The sequence below is a fragment of the Symphalangus syndactylus genome, chromosome 19, assembly GCF_028878055.3.
Source record: "Symphalangus syndactylus isolate Jambi chromosome 19, NHGRI_mSymSyn1-v2.1_pri, whole genome shotgun sequence".
In the NCBI taxonomy this organism is placed as follows: Eukaryota; Metazoa; Chordata; class Mammalia; order Primates; family Hylobatidae; genus Symphalangus; species Symphalangus syndactylus.
This window is the reverse complement of record NC_072434.2, coordinates 15,431,481-15,446,206: the sequence shown is the minus strand read 5'-3', so window position 1 is coordinate 15,446,206 and position 14,726 is coordinate 15,431,481. Positions and strand designations below refer to the sequence as shown.

At 43.3% G+C, this 14,726-nt stretch overlaps 1 protein-coding gene across 1 annotated transcript in view; it reads left to right on the top strand.

Annotated features, from left to right (window-relative positions):
- CR1L (complement C3b/C4b receptor 1 like) overlaps window positions 1-2,350 on the top strand; it is a 61,988-nt gene extending 59,638 nt beyond the window's left edge. Inside the window, exon 10 of the mRNA XM_055234580.2 lies at window positions 2,283-2,350. Coding sequence (XP_055090555.1) covers window positions 2,283-2,350 — 68 coding nt within the window. The remainder of the gene's footprint in view (window positions 1-2,282) is intronic.
- Window positions 2,351-14,726: the final 12,376 nt, after the last annotated feature.

Sequence of the window (14,726 nt, the reverse complement as noted above, 5' to 3'; positions counted from 1 at the left end):
AGACTGTGCACTTTAACAATAAATAAATGGTCAAAGGACCCAAATATATAATTCAACAAGAGAGAATATTTAAGTACTGTCATAATGAAATGGAAAGCTATCAGGCCAAGGTCCCAAACATCAGATAATGGGCAATTCTTAAGTTGGATGAAGGAGATACATACAAAGAATCAGAATGGGCCAAATAACTATTAGCCAGCAGGTTCTTGGAACTCAGAGCTTAGTGTAGACTCCTCATGAATTGGGCTGAACCACATAGGAACTCCTTTTGTCTCTCTAAACTAAGACTCAGACTAAAAGCAGTCCCCTTTGCCTTCTTGTTCCTAGTCTCTTTACCCTACCTAGTCTTGGCCTTTGACATCTTACTGCTTTGTAGTGAGAAGAGGCAAAGAAAGTTTCATGATCTTAGAGACCATCGAAACAGAAAAAAATAAAACCCAGTGTTTTTCCCTAAGGCTTGGGATAGATCGCTTAAGATACCAGTCCTAGGCCTTCCTAAAATGAAAGATGAGGAATTAACCTGGGGAGGTGGTCCGGGATTGGAGTGACATGCCATAGAGGGTTTTGAGACAGAATAGCAATCCAAAGAGAAAAAGGAACCTCTGAGTACTAGCATCAGTGAAGGAAGAATTTCTTGGGATACACAGATCCCCTATCTCCCCATTTCAATGGCCCAGTTACATCAGAGGCCTGATTCATTTCAAAACCTTCCTCAGAGCAAGGGGTAATTGCCAGGTCCCCTTTAAATCCAGAATTAATACATATAACCCATATTTACGCTGTCTCAAGACTAATTAGCATGGTGTTGCATGCTAGACAAATAAGTTCAACTCCAGAAAACATGTAAAAACTAAGAGAAGTTTCTACTCGAATATCTTAAGAGAGGCTTAAAGAAAAATTAAACTACGTGACACTCATTAAAAGGTCCCCAAATCCTCTTTACCCATTTCCATTACCCAGTGTCCCATTCATTAAAGCAACTGCTTTCCTAGAGCCTAGCTTCTCTCAGTTCCACCCTGACTGTCTCTCAATAGTCTCCCCACCTTCTGGACCTTCTTAGTTCACAAGAAGTCTCCATGCCATTTCTAAGGTAAATGGAGTTTCTTCAGTTCTGCATAGTTCGATGCAACACAGCCTTGAAAGTTTCTGCGGGGAAATGCAGAAACTATCTTAGGATGCAAGATTTAGAGAAAGGGTGTAAATATCTTTCTACTTTGGCACATAAATATACAGAAACTGTTTAACCTCACTAGAACTAAAGAAATGCAAAAATAACAAAGTCCCATTTTTTCAAACTGTCCATTAAATTAACGACAAAAAAGGTTTTTATGTGAATACCCAATAAAAAGTAAGGATGTAATGTAACGAATATTCTTGTATATTGAAGGTACTATTGTAAATTGGCAAAATCTCTTATGAAAAACAATTATGCAATGCATGTGGACAATAATACAAATATTCTTGCCAGTAAGCCCTCCTAGAACTCCAATGTAAGAAAATAGTGTAAAATATAAAATATTTTATGCATTGTATTAAGGGTTTCATGAGAAAGAAAACTAGAAATAAATGCACAATAGAAGTCATTGAATATACTATGATGCATCTACTAGATTATATTAGTTTGCCTTTGTTGTAACTTATATTTCTAGTATATAAATATGTGAAAACACACATATGAGAAAATGTACCAGAAGAGAATGTATCAAAACACATTTTGGGTACTAGGATTTGGGGTGATTTTTTTCTTTAGTTCTGTATTATAAGTTTTCTTTTGTAATTGTATTACTTTTATGAGAAAAATATTAATTTTTAAAGTCTTCTTGGCAGTGGTTCACGCCTGTAATCCCAGCACTTTGGGAGGCTGAGGCAGGTGGATCACAAGGTCAGGAGATTGAGACCATCCTGGCCAACATGGTGAAACCCTGTCTCTACGAAAAACACAAAAATTAGCTGGGTGTAGTAGCATGTGCCTGTTTTCCCAGCTACACAGTAGGTTGAGGCATGAGAATCCCTTGAACCCAGGAGGCAGAGGTCACAGTGAGGTTGCACCACTGCACTCCAGCCTGGCGACAGAGTGAGACTTTGTCAAAAAAAGAAAAAAATATCTTCTCTGAGTGCAGAAGATAAAATGAGAGTATGTGAGTGAAATCGATGGCTTTTTATAAAAAATATTAGTCTGAGACCCGAATAAAAATCAAGATAAATTGTCACTGGCTGAGAAGTCCTGTTCAATCATGTTGCATGCCAGAGTGACGTTTTTGTGACTTTTGTCTTCCTTTTAGGTGCACATGATACTCTTATAGTTGGTAAGTTTTATGAAGGGTTTGCTGAGGAATTCTGGCATCTTTAACAGTAAGTATCTACTTATAATGAATGAAATGTAGAAAGAGAGATCAAAATATCTTGAGTTATAAATTCAAATAGAAAGAAAATCATGATGAGTTGAGGCCAGGATATGGTGAAACTCGCGTTGTCATATGCCAGGTTACTGAGTAACCTTCCTCAAAGGTCCTTTACTATCTTTGAACCACTGCAAATGCATAATCATTCAACAGTGTCAAAAATTATTTATTTGAATGTGGTGGGAGAATGAAACTTCTTCTTTGGGTTATAACCTGGAGTATGCTTCCAGATGCTGATTGTGCCCATTTGTACAAATAGAAAGCCACAAGACCAGTCTTCTGAGCCCATATCTGTGATCTGCCTATGTAAGAAGAATAGTTTTGTAATAGAGTTTGCTTCCAAGGGAATCTCTGTGGCATAGTATTCTTACATCCCTTTTTACACATCTGGACACTGAGACACAGAGGGTTTAGGTAACTTGCCCAAGACCCCAGAATGGGGTAGCCTGGGTCTAACCAGGCAATCTACCTATCTGTGGAGACTGTGCACTTTAACAATCAATAAATGGACAAAAGGACCTAAATATATAATTCAACAAGAGAGAAAATTCCAGTATTGTCACAGTGAAATGCCTGTGTGTTAAGCCTTAGGCAAGAGACATGGGCAGGGCCATGGAGAGCCAGTGGCCAGCTGTCCCATCGCAGTTCTCACTTACTTGTGGAAAGGCTGATGTTGGACTAAAGGTTACAAAAGAGCTGGTCAGCTCACCTCTTAACTATAATAACCCTGTGGGAGTAAGACTAATGCTATAGAAACCCAGAGTAAAGCAGAATGTATAATTACATCTTTAAAAAATAAAAAAAAAAGCACTGGCAATCTGTAGTAGGACTGGATACTAAGACAGAATTTAAAACCTATGAGTTATATTTTCCATGCATTTAATTACCTTGTTTTACTGCCTAGGCACTTTATTTGGTACGATCTTCTTTATTTTATTCATCATTTTCCTCGCTGGATAATTCTCAAGTACAGAAAAGGGTAAGTATAGCCATATTATCCCAAGAAATGTAAACTGTACTAACCCCCTCTTGGAAGTCAAAAGAAAGTAAAAGACAGACAAACCCATTGCTACATAAACAGATGTGGTAATTCTTATAAAGAAGGTCCTTGACACACAGTATAGACAAAGAGGTATTCATACTAAAGGAAGTATATAGGATACTAAGAACAATTAAAAAATAATAATAACAAAAAAACAGCATTTTGGCCAGGTACAGTGACTCATGCCTGTAAATTCAGCACTTTGGGAGGCCAAGGTGGGCAGATCACTAGAGGCCAGGAGTTCGAGACCAGCCTGGGCAACATGGTAAAACCCCGTCTCTACTAAACATATAGAAAATTAGCCAGGCGAGGTGGGACACACACCTGTAATGCCAGCTGCTTGGGAGGCTGAAGCACAAGAATTGCTTGAACCCAGGAGGCAGAGGTTGTAGTAAGCTGAGATTGTGCTGTTGCACTCCAGCCTGGGTGACAGAGTGAGACTACATCTCAAAACACACACACACACACACACACACACACACAGCATTTTAAGAAGGAATTGAGTTTTATAGAAAGAGAAAGTAGGCAGAAGGGGTTTTTAAAAAGTTGTTCATGAGGCTGTTGATATCCTAGTTTTGCTAAGACCTTGCAGACACTGATCTCTAAGCCCAGATCCTATCATAATACTAGAAGTTAGATTGGGTCACTTATGGCACACATATCATATGGCACACATATCATATGGCACACATATCTTATGGCACACATATCATATGGCACACATAGGCTGCCAGTGGGGAAGAACTGAGACTTTCCATTGGGTATTTTAATATATGAACAAATATTTTGTAATTACAATTAACTTGTTTTTTTTTTTTTTTTTGAGACAGGGTCTTGCTCTGTCACCCAGCCTAGAGTGCAGTGGTGCGATCTTGGCTCAATGAAACCTCTGCCTCCTGGGTTCAAGGGATTCTCATGCCTCAGCCTCCTGAGTAGCTGGGACTACAGGCATGTGCCACTACACCAGCTTAATTTTTGTATTTTTAGTAGAGACAGAGTTTTGCCATGTTGGCCAGGCTGGTCTCAAACTCCTGGCCTCAAGTGATCCACCCGCCTTGGCCTCCCAAAGTGCTGGGATTACTTACAGGCCTGAGCCACCATACCAGGCTACCATTAACTTTTTACACTTGAAAAAAAACCTCCAAAAATTAAGATCTGAATAAAGAAATGTCTTTGACAGGGAAGAGAACATACGCAGCTTTTGTACTCGTTGATTGAAGTATAACAACATCAATGAGGCCAGAATCAATAATATCAATGTTATAAGGTTGATGAGCAAATTCTATACCCATAAAAAAACAGGGCCAGGCTCGGTGGCTCACGCCTGTAATCCCAGCATTTTAGGAAGCTGAGGTGGGCAGATCATGAGGTCAGAAGTTCGAGACCAGCCTGGCCAACACAGTGAAACCCCATCTCTACTAAAAATACAAAAAGTTAGCTGGGCATGGTGGCGTGTGCCTGTAGTCCCAGCTACTCGGGAGGCTGATGCAGGAGAATTGCTTGAACCTGGAAGGCAGAGGTTGTGGTGAGCTGAAATCGCACCACTGCACTCCAGCCTAGGCAACAGAGCAGACTCTGTCTAAAAAATAAAAATAAAAAAACTGAATTTGCAACTTTTAAGTGAACAGTTTTCTACAGGAAATATTCTAAACAAGTGCAGTTTCCTACAACGAGCTATACAACAATTGAAGTTTTCGTATTTCACAGAGATGCCAATACACTTTTTAAAAAGTAGTTTGTCATAGTAGATCTTGCTGTAAACAACCTAGTCAGGAACTCAATTTCATGGGAAAATAGTGAATTGGTTGACATTTAAATTTAAATGGTTATCCTTCGTAACTAATGTTCTCTATATTTTATGGCTTGACATGTAGATATTCTTTGCTCTTTTCCATTACAAAAAGAAAAGGTAAGTAGCTGGGCACTTTACCTTAACAAAGTACTTGTGTCAATACATTTTTCTCTTAAAGTTTTTTATTAGGTACCACTATAATTTATGAGTTAATTTTTTTTTTTTGAGATGGAGTCTTGCTCTGTTGCCCAGGCTGGAGTGCAGTGGCGCATCTCGGCTCACTGCAAGCCCCGCCTCCCAGGTTCACGCCATTCTCCTGCCCCAGCCTCCCGCATAGATGCGACTACAGGCACCCGCCACCACACCCGGCTAATTTTTTATATTTTTTTAGTAGAGACGGGGTTTCACCGTGTTAGCCAGGATGGTCTCGATCTCCCGACTTTGTGATCTGCCTGCCTCAGCCTCCCAAAGTGCTGGGATTACAGGCGTGAGCCACCATGCCCAGCCTGTGAGTTAATTTTTTTTTTTAATTTACTAAGTCTGAATTAAAGAAGTTGGGGCTTCTAATTTTCTGTATCTATGCCAGTCTCTAGTTGAAACCACACAAGGGAAATGATTATCTCTTCCTCTTGAAAATATTCAAGATACTTTCATATGTTGAAGATATTTGAGTATCTCCACCCTTCTAACTATGTCATTCTTCATTCCTTATGGCACATTCCTTGTTAATCAACTGGAGGGTCAGATTCCCAAGCCTAACTATTGATTTGTTTCACCTACATAATTTAAGATCATTTCCTCATGTTAATCATCTTCAGGCATAAACATGACTCAATAACCATTTCATAAAATTATTTCTTTAGAAATGACTATCTTGTATAGTCTAAGCAACCTCAGCATATACCATTTCTTCATGTTTTCCATCTCGTAAAACCTGCCAATTTTTTTCATATTCTTTTAAAGTGTAATGTCCATGGCACAACCATTCTCTCTCTGACCAGTGGCTACCAGAAATGTGGCAGAAAGAAAGATAATGATCCTCGTTAGACTTAAAGGTCAGGGAGGTAAACCTCCCAAACATCTATGTAACCCACACTAAAACCTATTCTATATGTGTAATCCAGGAAAGTTTTTAAGCATTTTCTAAACTTTTACTTTTGACCTGTTTCACTTCTTGGGATTGTAACTGCCTGACGTGTTCTTCCTGCCTGTCATACAGACAAAACCAGTTCCCTGAGATCATGGTATACTGCAGTAAAGAAAGAGATGAATTAACACAAGGCCAGTCACGTGGAAGAACTGGAGTTATTGCTCAACTCAGTCTCCCCAAGAACACTGGGGCTAGGGTTTTTATAGATCATTTGGTAGGAAGGGAGCTAGGGAATGGGTACTACTGATTGGTTGGGGATGGGGGTGTGGGAAATGTTCCTCATGTGCTGTGTCCACCTCTGGTTGGGGGCCACAGGACCAGTTGAGTCATGAGTCACAGGTCCAGGTAGAGTCAATCAGTTGCCAAATGCAAAAATCTGAAAAACATCTCAGAAGACCAATCTTACATTCTACAATAGTGATGTTATCTATAGGAGCAATTAGGGAAGTCATAAATCTTGTGACCTCTGGCTACCTGACTCCTGAGCAGTAATGGATTATAAGAACTATGCCTATATTTTAGCAGAGTTCAGGTCCCTCTCCTAATCCTAATCTTTTGGCCTTTCATTAGCTTTCAGGCCCTGAGCAAGGAGGGAGCTAGTTTTAGGAAGAGACTGTTATTATCCTTGCTCCAAAGTTAAATTATAAACTAAATTCCTTTCATGGTTAGCTTGGCCTACACACAGGAATGAGCGAAGCCAGCTCACCCATGAGGCTGGAAGCAAGATGAAGTCAGTCACGTTAGATTTCTTTCACTCTCAGAATCTTTGCAAAGGTGGTTTCAGGATAGTGAGTGCATTTCTCTAACAAAACACCATTGATTTTCATGTTAGAAATAACACATAGCTAAAATTGGGAAAAAGAAGTAATAAACTTAAATAATCAGAAGGCAGAGGTCCCTTCTTTTGGAAGGAGTTGGGCTGATTAATCATGCAGTCATACCTCCTTGAGTGGGTGTGGCCAATAAGCTAAGTCATTGTGGCTATATGAGGACGGCTGATTATTCCTTATCTGGAGCTCAAACTTTCCTCACAGAAAGACAAGGGCATAAAGGGCCTCATGGCAAAGAAGAAGGAAGCCATGTGGGAAACACGGAATATGAGTGGAGAGTATCGTAGTGGTCATCAAGTCAGAAGAGCCGTTTATCCTGGAGCTAAAGAAGACCTGCAGAGATAGAATAGTGTAGAACAAGATGGCCTGCTCTATGGGAGAGCTACAATCACACTAGGCCTAGACAGTAGCAGGCTGACATCTACCTCAAACACTGGAGACAATTCAGAAACTGCATAAGCAGTCTGAAGACTTACTAAGAAGCTAAAATGAGGCTGGGTGTGGTGGCTCAGGCCTGTAATCCCTGCACTTAGGTAGGCCAAGGTGGGTGGATCACCTGAGGTCAGGAGTTGGAGACCAGCCTGGCCCACATGATAAAACCACATCTCTACTAAAAATACAAAAAATTAGCCAGGCATGGTGGCGGGCACCTGTAATCCCAGCTCCTCAGGAGGCTGAGGCAGGAGAATCACATGAACCAGGGAGGCAGGGTTGCAGTGAGCCGAGATCGCCCCACTGCACTCCAGCCTGGACAACAAAAGCAAAATTCCCTCTCAAAAAAAAAAAGAAAGAAAGAAAAAAGAAACTAAAATAAGACAGAAATAGAAGGAATTCACACAGAAATCATCTCACCTTCTTTACAATGCTCCTCAAGGAGGCCTACTTTAACTATCCTAGTAAAGATGGTATGACCCCCACCCCTACATTCCCAATCTTTCTTATCCTGCTTTTCTTTTTGTATACTTATCGTTTATTATAATTAATTAAATAATTAAGTTCCTTGTTTATTGTCTCTCTCCCTCCATGAAGTCGGGGATTTTTGTCCTGTCTTCACCAATGGATACATAACAAATCTAAACTGTCCCCGGAACAAAGAGAGTCTCAATAAATACTTATCAAATGAATGAGTGAGCTAAACACCACTAAGAGTGTTACCACAAGGGGAAATTTCTGCTCTAATTAATTCTCTACCAAGTTAAACAGTGCATCTTTAACTTGTCCTAAACTTACTCCAGGTTTCAAGGCTGCTCCTTGTTCTAATATACCAACTGTCTCAGTCTGTTGGTATATATAGTTGGGCATTTATAACAGAAATTCCATAGGCTAGGTGGATTCAATAAGCATTTAAGCTGGGTGCAGTGGTACCCGCCTATAGTCCCAGCTACTCGGGAGGCTGAGGGAGGAGTACTGCTTGAGCCCATGAGTTTAAGGCCAGCCTGGGCAATATGGCAAGACCCTGTCCCTAAAAAACATGATTTCATTTCTAAAAACCAAGCATTTATTTCTCATAGTTCTGGTGGGTAGAGCATCCAAGATCAAGGCAACTGCAAATTCAGTGTCTGGTGGGGCTCGCTTTCACACACTTGATCTTAGCCAAAAGGCCGAGAAGCGATGGGGCTCGCTTTCTAATTAATAGAGTTCAATCTTTTCTTTGTGCCCTCACCTCAGAGAAAAGGAGTGAGGGAGCTCTTGCGGGTCTCTTTTCTAAGGGCACTAGGCCCATTCACAAGGGCTCTTTGAGAAGTAATTAGATACTATGAATTTTCAACATATAAATTTGGAAGGATTCAAACATTCAGTCCATTGTACAAATACTGAATTTGATAAGCACATCTGCTTAAATGATATCACACGTGTTGATTTCATGTGCCTTTTCTACCTTTGTTTCTATCTAAATTCCATTAACCCAGCTCTGAATTCACTCAACCAAGAAGCTCTCCCAAACAGCTCTAGTCCAAAATAATGTCTCTTTGAAACTCACATTTCCTGACTATACTATTTTAAAAATAAACTAATTTATTTAAAGAATAGTATCTCATCATTATTAAAAATAAGAAATAGGAGAAAATATAAATGAATGTAAAAATTACCTGCAATAATCTCTACCTAGTAGTATTCTTAAGCTTCTTTGCATATTATTTTACATTTGCATATACACTTTGAGATTATATTGATTGTTCAATATCGAATCCTGCTTTTTTTCACCAAATGACAAACATTTCACCCATCATGATAACAGTATATATCCACTTGACGTTTCATGTGTTTTTTTGTTGCCTCTTTATTGCATTCATTTCCTTGCTTATTTACTCTTAAAATATTCTTAGCCACTTACAGTGTACCACACATTGTGCTTATGTGTGTTTTCTTTCCCATATTAAATTACCTTCTGATGAAGAGACACCTTTTAAAAAAATATATGCTATATCAGTTTTTACTTTCTCCAGGGAGAGAAATTAATTAAAAAAAGAAAATCTCCCCAAATCTCTGAGTATAATCAAATAAGAAATGTTCAGTAATCAACTGAGCATGTTAAACAATCGAGAAATGAATTTATGAAAATTTCAGTTATCTCATCTTTTTGGAAATACTCTTTTATATCAAAGTACACTTCAAGGTGTGTACACTAACTGAAAGAGGCCGGGCAAGGCTCAGACTACACCGGTCGCGGTCGAGAGATCTTTATTGAAGGTATCGAGAGGCGAAGGAAGAGAAGAGAAGAGAGAGAGAGCTGCTGGTGTGCTGGGTTTTATATCCCTTGGGCCTACGTGGGGCGGGCCCAAGGGAAGTTGAGAGATGCTTCTTTCTGATTGGCCCTCCTTTGGCGGGTTCAGACAGTGCCCGGTCAAGGAGGGGAGAAGAACCCAGAACCGGCGCCATTAAGGTACCCCTGTTGCCTAACATTCCTCCCTTTTTTGTTTTTTAAGAAGTGGGCAAATGGGCGTTGTAGTTCATCTGGCAACTTCCTGCTGAACAGGGGCGTTGTGGGGGAGGGGTATGGGAGGACTGTGAGGGTTGTGAACAGGGCACAGTAGGAGTATAAGGCCAAGTAGTAGGGCGCTATATATGAACACCTCCTGGGGTGTGAAGTCTATGAATGTTCCTTGTGGGTATAGGTCGTCCAAAGCTGTGAGCCAGCCAAGGGGCAGGGAGGGATCTGTGATGAGCCAGCTGTCCATGCGGGGGTCATCTAAGAACTGGTGGAACCGAGACATTGGGCGTTGGACCTAGGTTTAGCCCAGAAGGAAAAGAGAATGATAGTTATTTAGGGTGTTTGGCAGACTCAATCCTGGAAATGGCTGGATGAGGGATGTTGGATGATCTTATCTGACTGGTGTCGGCTGACTGGTGTATTGGTCGTTGACATATTAGAAGGGTGTGAGGCCATCTCTGGAGTCCTCTGCGTCTTCACAGGTTGCTAAAAGTTGGTGATTTCTGAGGAGAAGCTGGTTAAAGTATGGTTAGAGATAGAAATGATGAAGTTAGTAGTGGGGGCAGAGGAGTTATTGGCAGGCATTGACTCGGATAAGGGGACGGCAGCAAGAGGGGGCTTTGACTGTGAAAAGGTAATAGGGCTGTGAAGGAGGTTCACTGGTGGAGGAAGGTGAAAAGATGTGGGAGGCAGTGAGAGGAGGTCTGTTAAGGTTTGCACATAGAAGTGGAACTTGAGAGGAGAAGGGGGTGTGTGTATTCTCCTGTTGGTAGTGTAGGTTTCTTTGGTGGTGAACAGGTAGTAGGGTTGTGGGGAGAGTCTACGTTTCTGGAATGGGGGAAGAGAAGGTGTTTTAAAGATGCGGATTTTGAGTGGGCTGTTTGGCACAGGTGTGCAAGTATATTTTGTAGGATGGTGTGGGGCTGGTGGGCTTCTTGTCTGATCCGGGTTGGTGGCCGGCTTTAACTTGGAAATATGAAGCCAGGGGGTTAGTTGTCCTGGAGATTCCTGGAGTCTAGCGGCAGTGGGGGTGCATAGTACGATTTGGAGGGGCCCTTTCCATTTTGGGGCCAGAGTTATTGAATCGGTGTGCCCAGGTGGTGAATAAAATACCCAGCCACCGGGCGTGAGGGGGAAGGTAGTCTGTATGTTATTAGTGTCTGGTTGGAGGCCTTCCTGCCTTTTCCAAAGCTCACAACGGATGCAGGAGAAGAGGGGATAATTAATGTGTGATGGGATCAGTGGGGAGGTGGGATTAATGCCAGGAGGAAGTGCTGGACGACCATACATGACTTCAAAAGGAGATATGAGGGTGGGTTTCTTTGGGAGAACTTGAAGCCTGAATAAGGCTGTGGGGAGTAATTTCACCCAGTCTAGATGCAGTTCTAAGGATAGCTTGGTGAGGGTCTCTTTGAGTGTGCGGTTGGTCCGCTCGACTTTTCCGGAAGATTGTGGGTGATATGGGATGTGAAAGTGCCAAGGTATGTTGAGAGCTGTTGCTATATTTTGTGAGATTTGGGATGTGAACTCAGGACCGTTGTCAGTTTGGAGGAAGGAGGGGACCCCAAACCGTGGGATGATTTCTGATAGGAGAAGTGAAGCAGCTGTGCTTGCTCTCTTATTGGTAGTCGGGAAAGCCTCAACCCACCTGGAGAAAGTGTCAACTAGAACTAGGAGGTATCAAAATCTTTTAACTGGAGGCATGTGGGTAAAGTCAAGTTGCCAATCGCTGCCAGGGAGGTGTCCCCTGGCCTGATGAGTGGGGAAGGTGCCTGGCCATAGGGGGGTTTGCGAGTTAGTGCGTTGGCAGATGGTGCAGGTGGACGTGAGCTGTTGGAGGAACTGTAAATCAGAGGAGTCTAAGGTGAAAAAGGAAGAGAGGAATGCCTTCAACGTTTGGGGGCTGGTGTGGAAGATGGAATGAAGGTATGTGAAAAGAGCGTGTTTTGACTCAGTTGACAGGTGTGGGCCTGATGGCTCTGTGGTGACTAGCATTAAGGTGGGGGATAGGGCTGATAGGGCCGATAGGGCTGCCTGTTGGGCTTCTTGGTCTGCCTTGCTATTGCTTTGGGTTACAAGGGAGGAGTCAACTTGGTGGGACCTGCAGTGAACAATTCCGATTTTTGTGGGAAGTAAAGAGGCTTGGAGGATATGAGAGATGAGGCTGACATTGGTGACGGATGTCCCTTTGGTTGTGAGTAATCCTCTTTCTTTCCAGATAGCCGAGTGGGAGAGGAGGATGTGGAAGACATATGTAGAGTCTGTGTAAAGCGTAAGTGAGCTGTCTGCTGCTAAGTCGAAAGCGCGAGTAGCCGCAATGAGTTCTGCCTGTTGATTAGTGGTATTTGGTGGTAAGGACTTTGCCTCTATGGTTTGGGTTAGAGAGACTATGACATATCCTGCAAGGCGCTGCCCTTGTAATGTGAAAGAGCTGCCATCTGTGAACCAGGTGTGGTCAGGACTGTCTAGGGGTCCTTCGGTTATATGAGTCAGACAAGGGAGGAGGGATTCTAGGATCTCAATGCAGTCGTGTTGAGGAGGGTGGTGATTGATTGGTAGGAGAGTGGCAGGATTGAGGGGAGCACATGGCTGGAAGGAAATATTTGGGTCATGAAGGAAAGAGACTAGAAGTGAAAGTATGTGACAAGGAGGAAGGGTTTGTAGACTCTTATATGTGAGGAGATCTTTAAGTTGGTGTGGAGAGGCAATAACAATGCTTGCCCCAAAGGTGAGTTTTTTTTATTCTAAGAGTAGGAGGTAGGCGGCTGCTAGGGCCCGGAGGCAGGGGGCCCACCCTCACACTGTGGGGTCTAGCTGTTTGGACAAGTATGCAATGGAGGCAAATGTGGGTCCTTGCATTTGACCTAGGATTCCTAGGGCTAGGCCATTGTGTTCATGTACATATAGGGTGAAGGGTTTTTGGAGATTTGGGAGATGTAAGGCTGGAGCCTTTAGAAGGGCCTGTTGGAGGGCTTGAAAAGGTTGGGTGACAGTAGTACCTAGGGGCTCAGATGGAGCTCCACGGGACAGCTCATGAAGTGGTTTTCCTAGGAGAGAGTAGTTGGGAATCCATGTTCTGAAGTACCCTGCAAGCCCTAGAAATGAGAGAAGTTCTTGCTTAGTTTTGGGGACTGGGAGACTCTGGATGAAGCACTTCCGGTCTAGGGTGATGGCCTTGGAGTTGTGGGAAAGGAAGACTCCTAGATAGGTCACCTGCATGGAGGAAAGTTGGACCTTAAGGGGGATACCTGGTATCCTTTGTCTGCTAGGAAGTTGAGGAGAGAAATGGTGTCAGTTTGAGAGGCTGTTAAAGAGGGACTGCATAGGAGGAGATCATCTACATATTGCAGGAGAGTGGAGTGAGGGAGGTATGGTAGTCTGAGATCTGAGGCAAGGGTTTGATCAAAAATGTGGGGGCTGACTCGAAACCCTTGGGGAAGTCCTGTCCAGGTAAGCTGTTGTGACTGTTGGGTATCTGGGTCCGTCCAGGTGAAAGCAAAGAAGTCTTGGGACTGCGGGGAGAGGGGAATAGTGAAAAAGGCATCTTTAAGATCCACCACCGAGAAATGTGTTGTATCGGGTGGGATAGAGGAGAGGAGAGTACAGGGATTAGGGACTAACGGGTGGATGGGCTTAACAGCCTCATTGATAAGCCGCAGATCTTGAACTAGGTGAAACTTTCCATTGGGTTTTTTTACTGCTAGAATGGGAGTGTTGAATGGAGAGTGTGTTGGCCTAAGGAACCCCTTCTGTAGAAGTTCTGAGATAAGGGATTGCAAGCCTTTGAGGCTGGTAGTGGGAAGGGGATATTGGGGCTGACATGGAAAGTGGTGGGGGTTTTTTAGAGACATTTCAACAGGAGTGCAATGAGCCAGTGAGGGGGTGGCAGTGTCCCAGACTGTGGGGTTGACAGATAGGGACAAGGAAGACAGAGTGTGGGGTTGGTCAGTTGAGTTGGCAACTAGGGCGAGGAGGGAGGCAGAGTCTGGGAGAGCTAGGGGATTAAAAGTGATGGCTGCTGTAAACTTGGAAAGGATGTCTCTTCCTAATAGGGGAAGGGGGCACTGGGGCATAACTAAAAACCTATGAGAGAAGAGGTGACCTGAGAAGGAGCAGGATAAAAGTGGGGTAGTTCTTGGGCGCATGGTTTGGCCTCCTACCCCAACTATAGGAGGGCCGGAAGTGGAAGTGACGCCCCAAAATTCCCTCAGAACCGAGAAAGTAGCTCCTGTATCGAGGAGGACGGTGACGAGGCGCCCATCTACTGTGAGAGGCACCCTGGGCTCCCGTGCAGTGATAGTGTGCATCGGCGGGGGGGGTCCCAGGGCTCCATCAATCGTCAATGGCCAGTCCTAAGAGGTTGGGGGTGGCGCCGGGGTCTGGCCCAACCCCCCTCCGGGAGTTGGGGCAGTCAACGGCCCAGTGACTGGGCTGGTGGCATTTTGGACATGGCTTGTGTGGAGGCGTGGGATTGGGACACTCACGGACCCAATGCCCTTCTTTGCTGCACTTGAAGCAGGGCCCAGGGGGCTGACGGTGGGCAAATGGTGGCTTATGGTCACCAGTGTTTATAGCTGG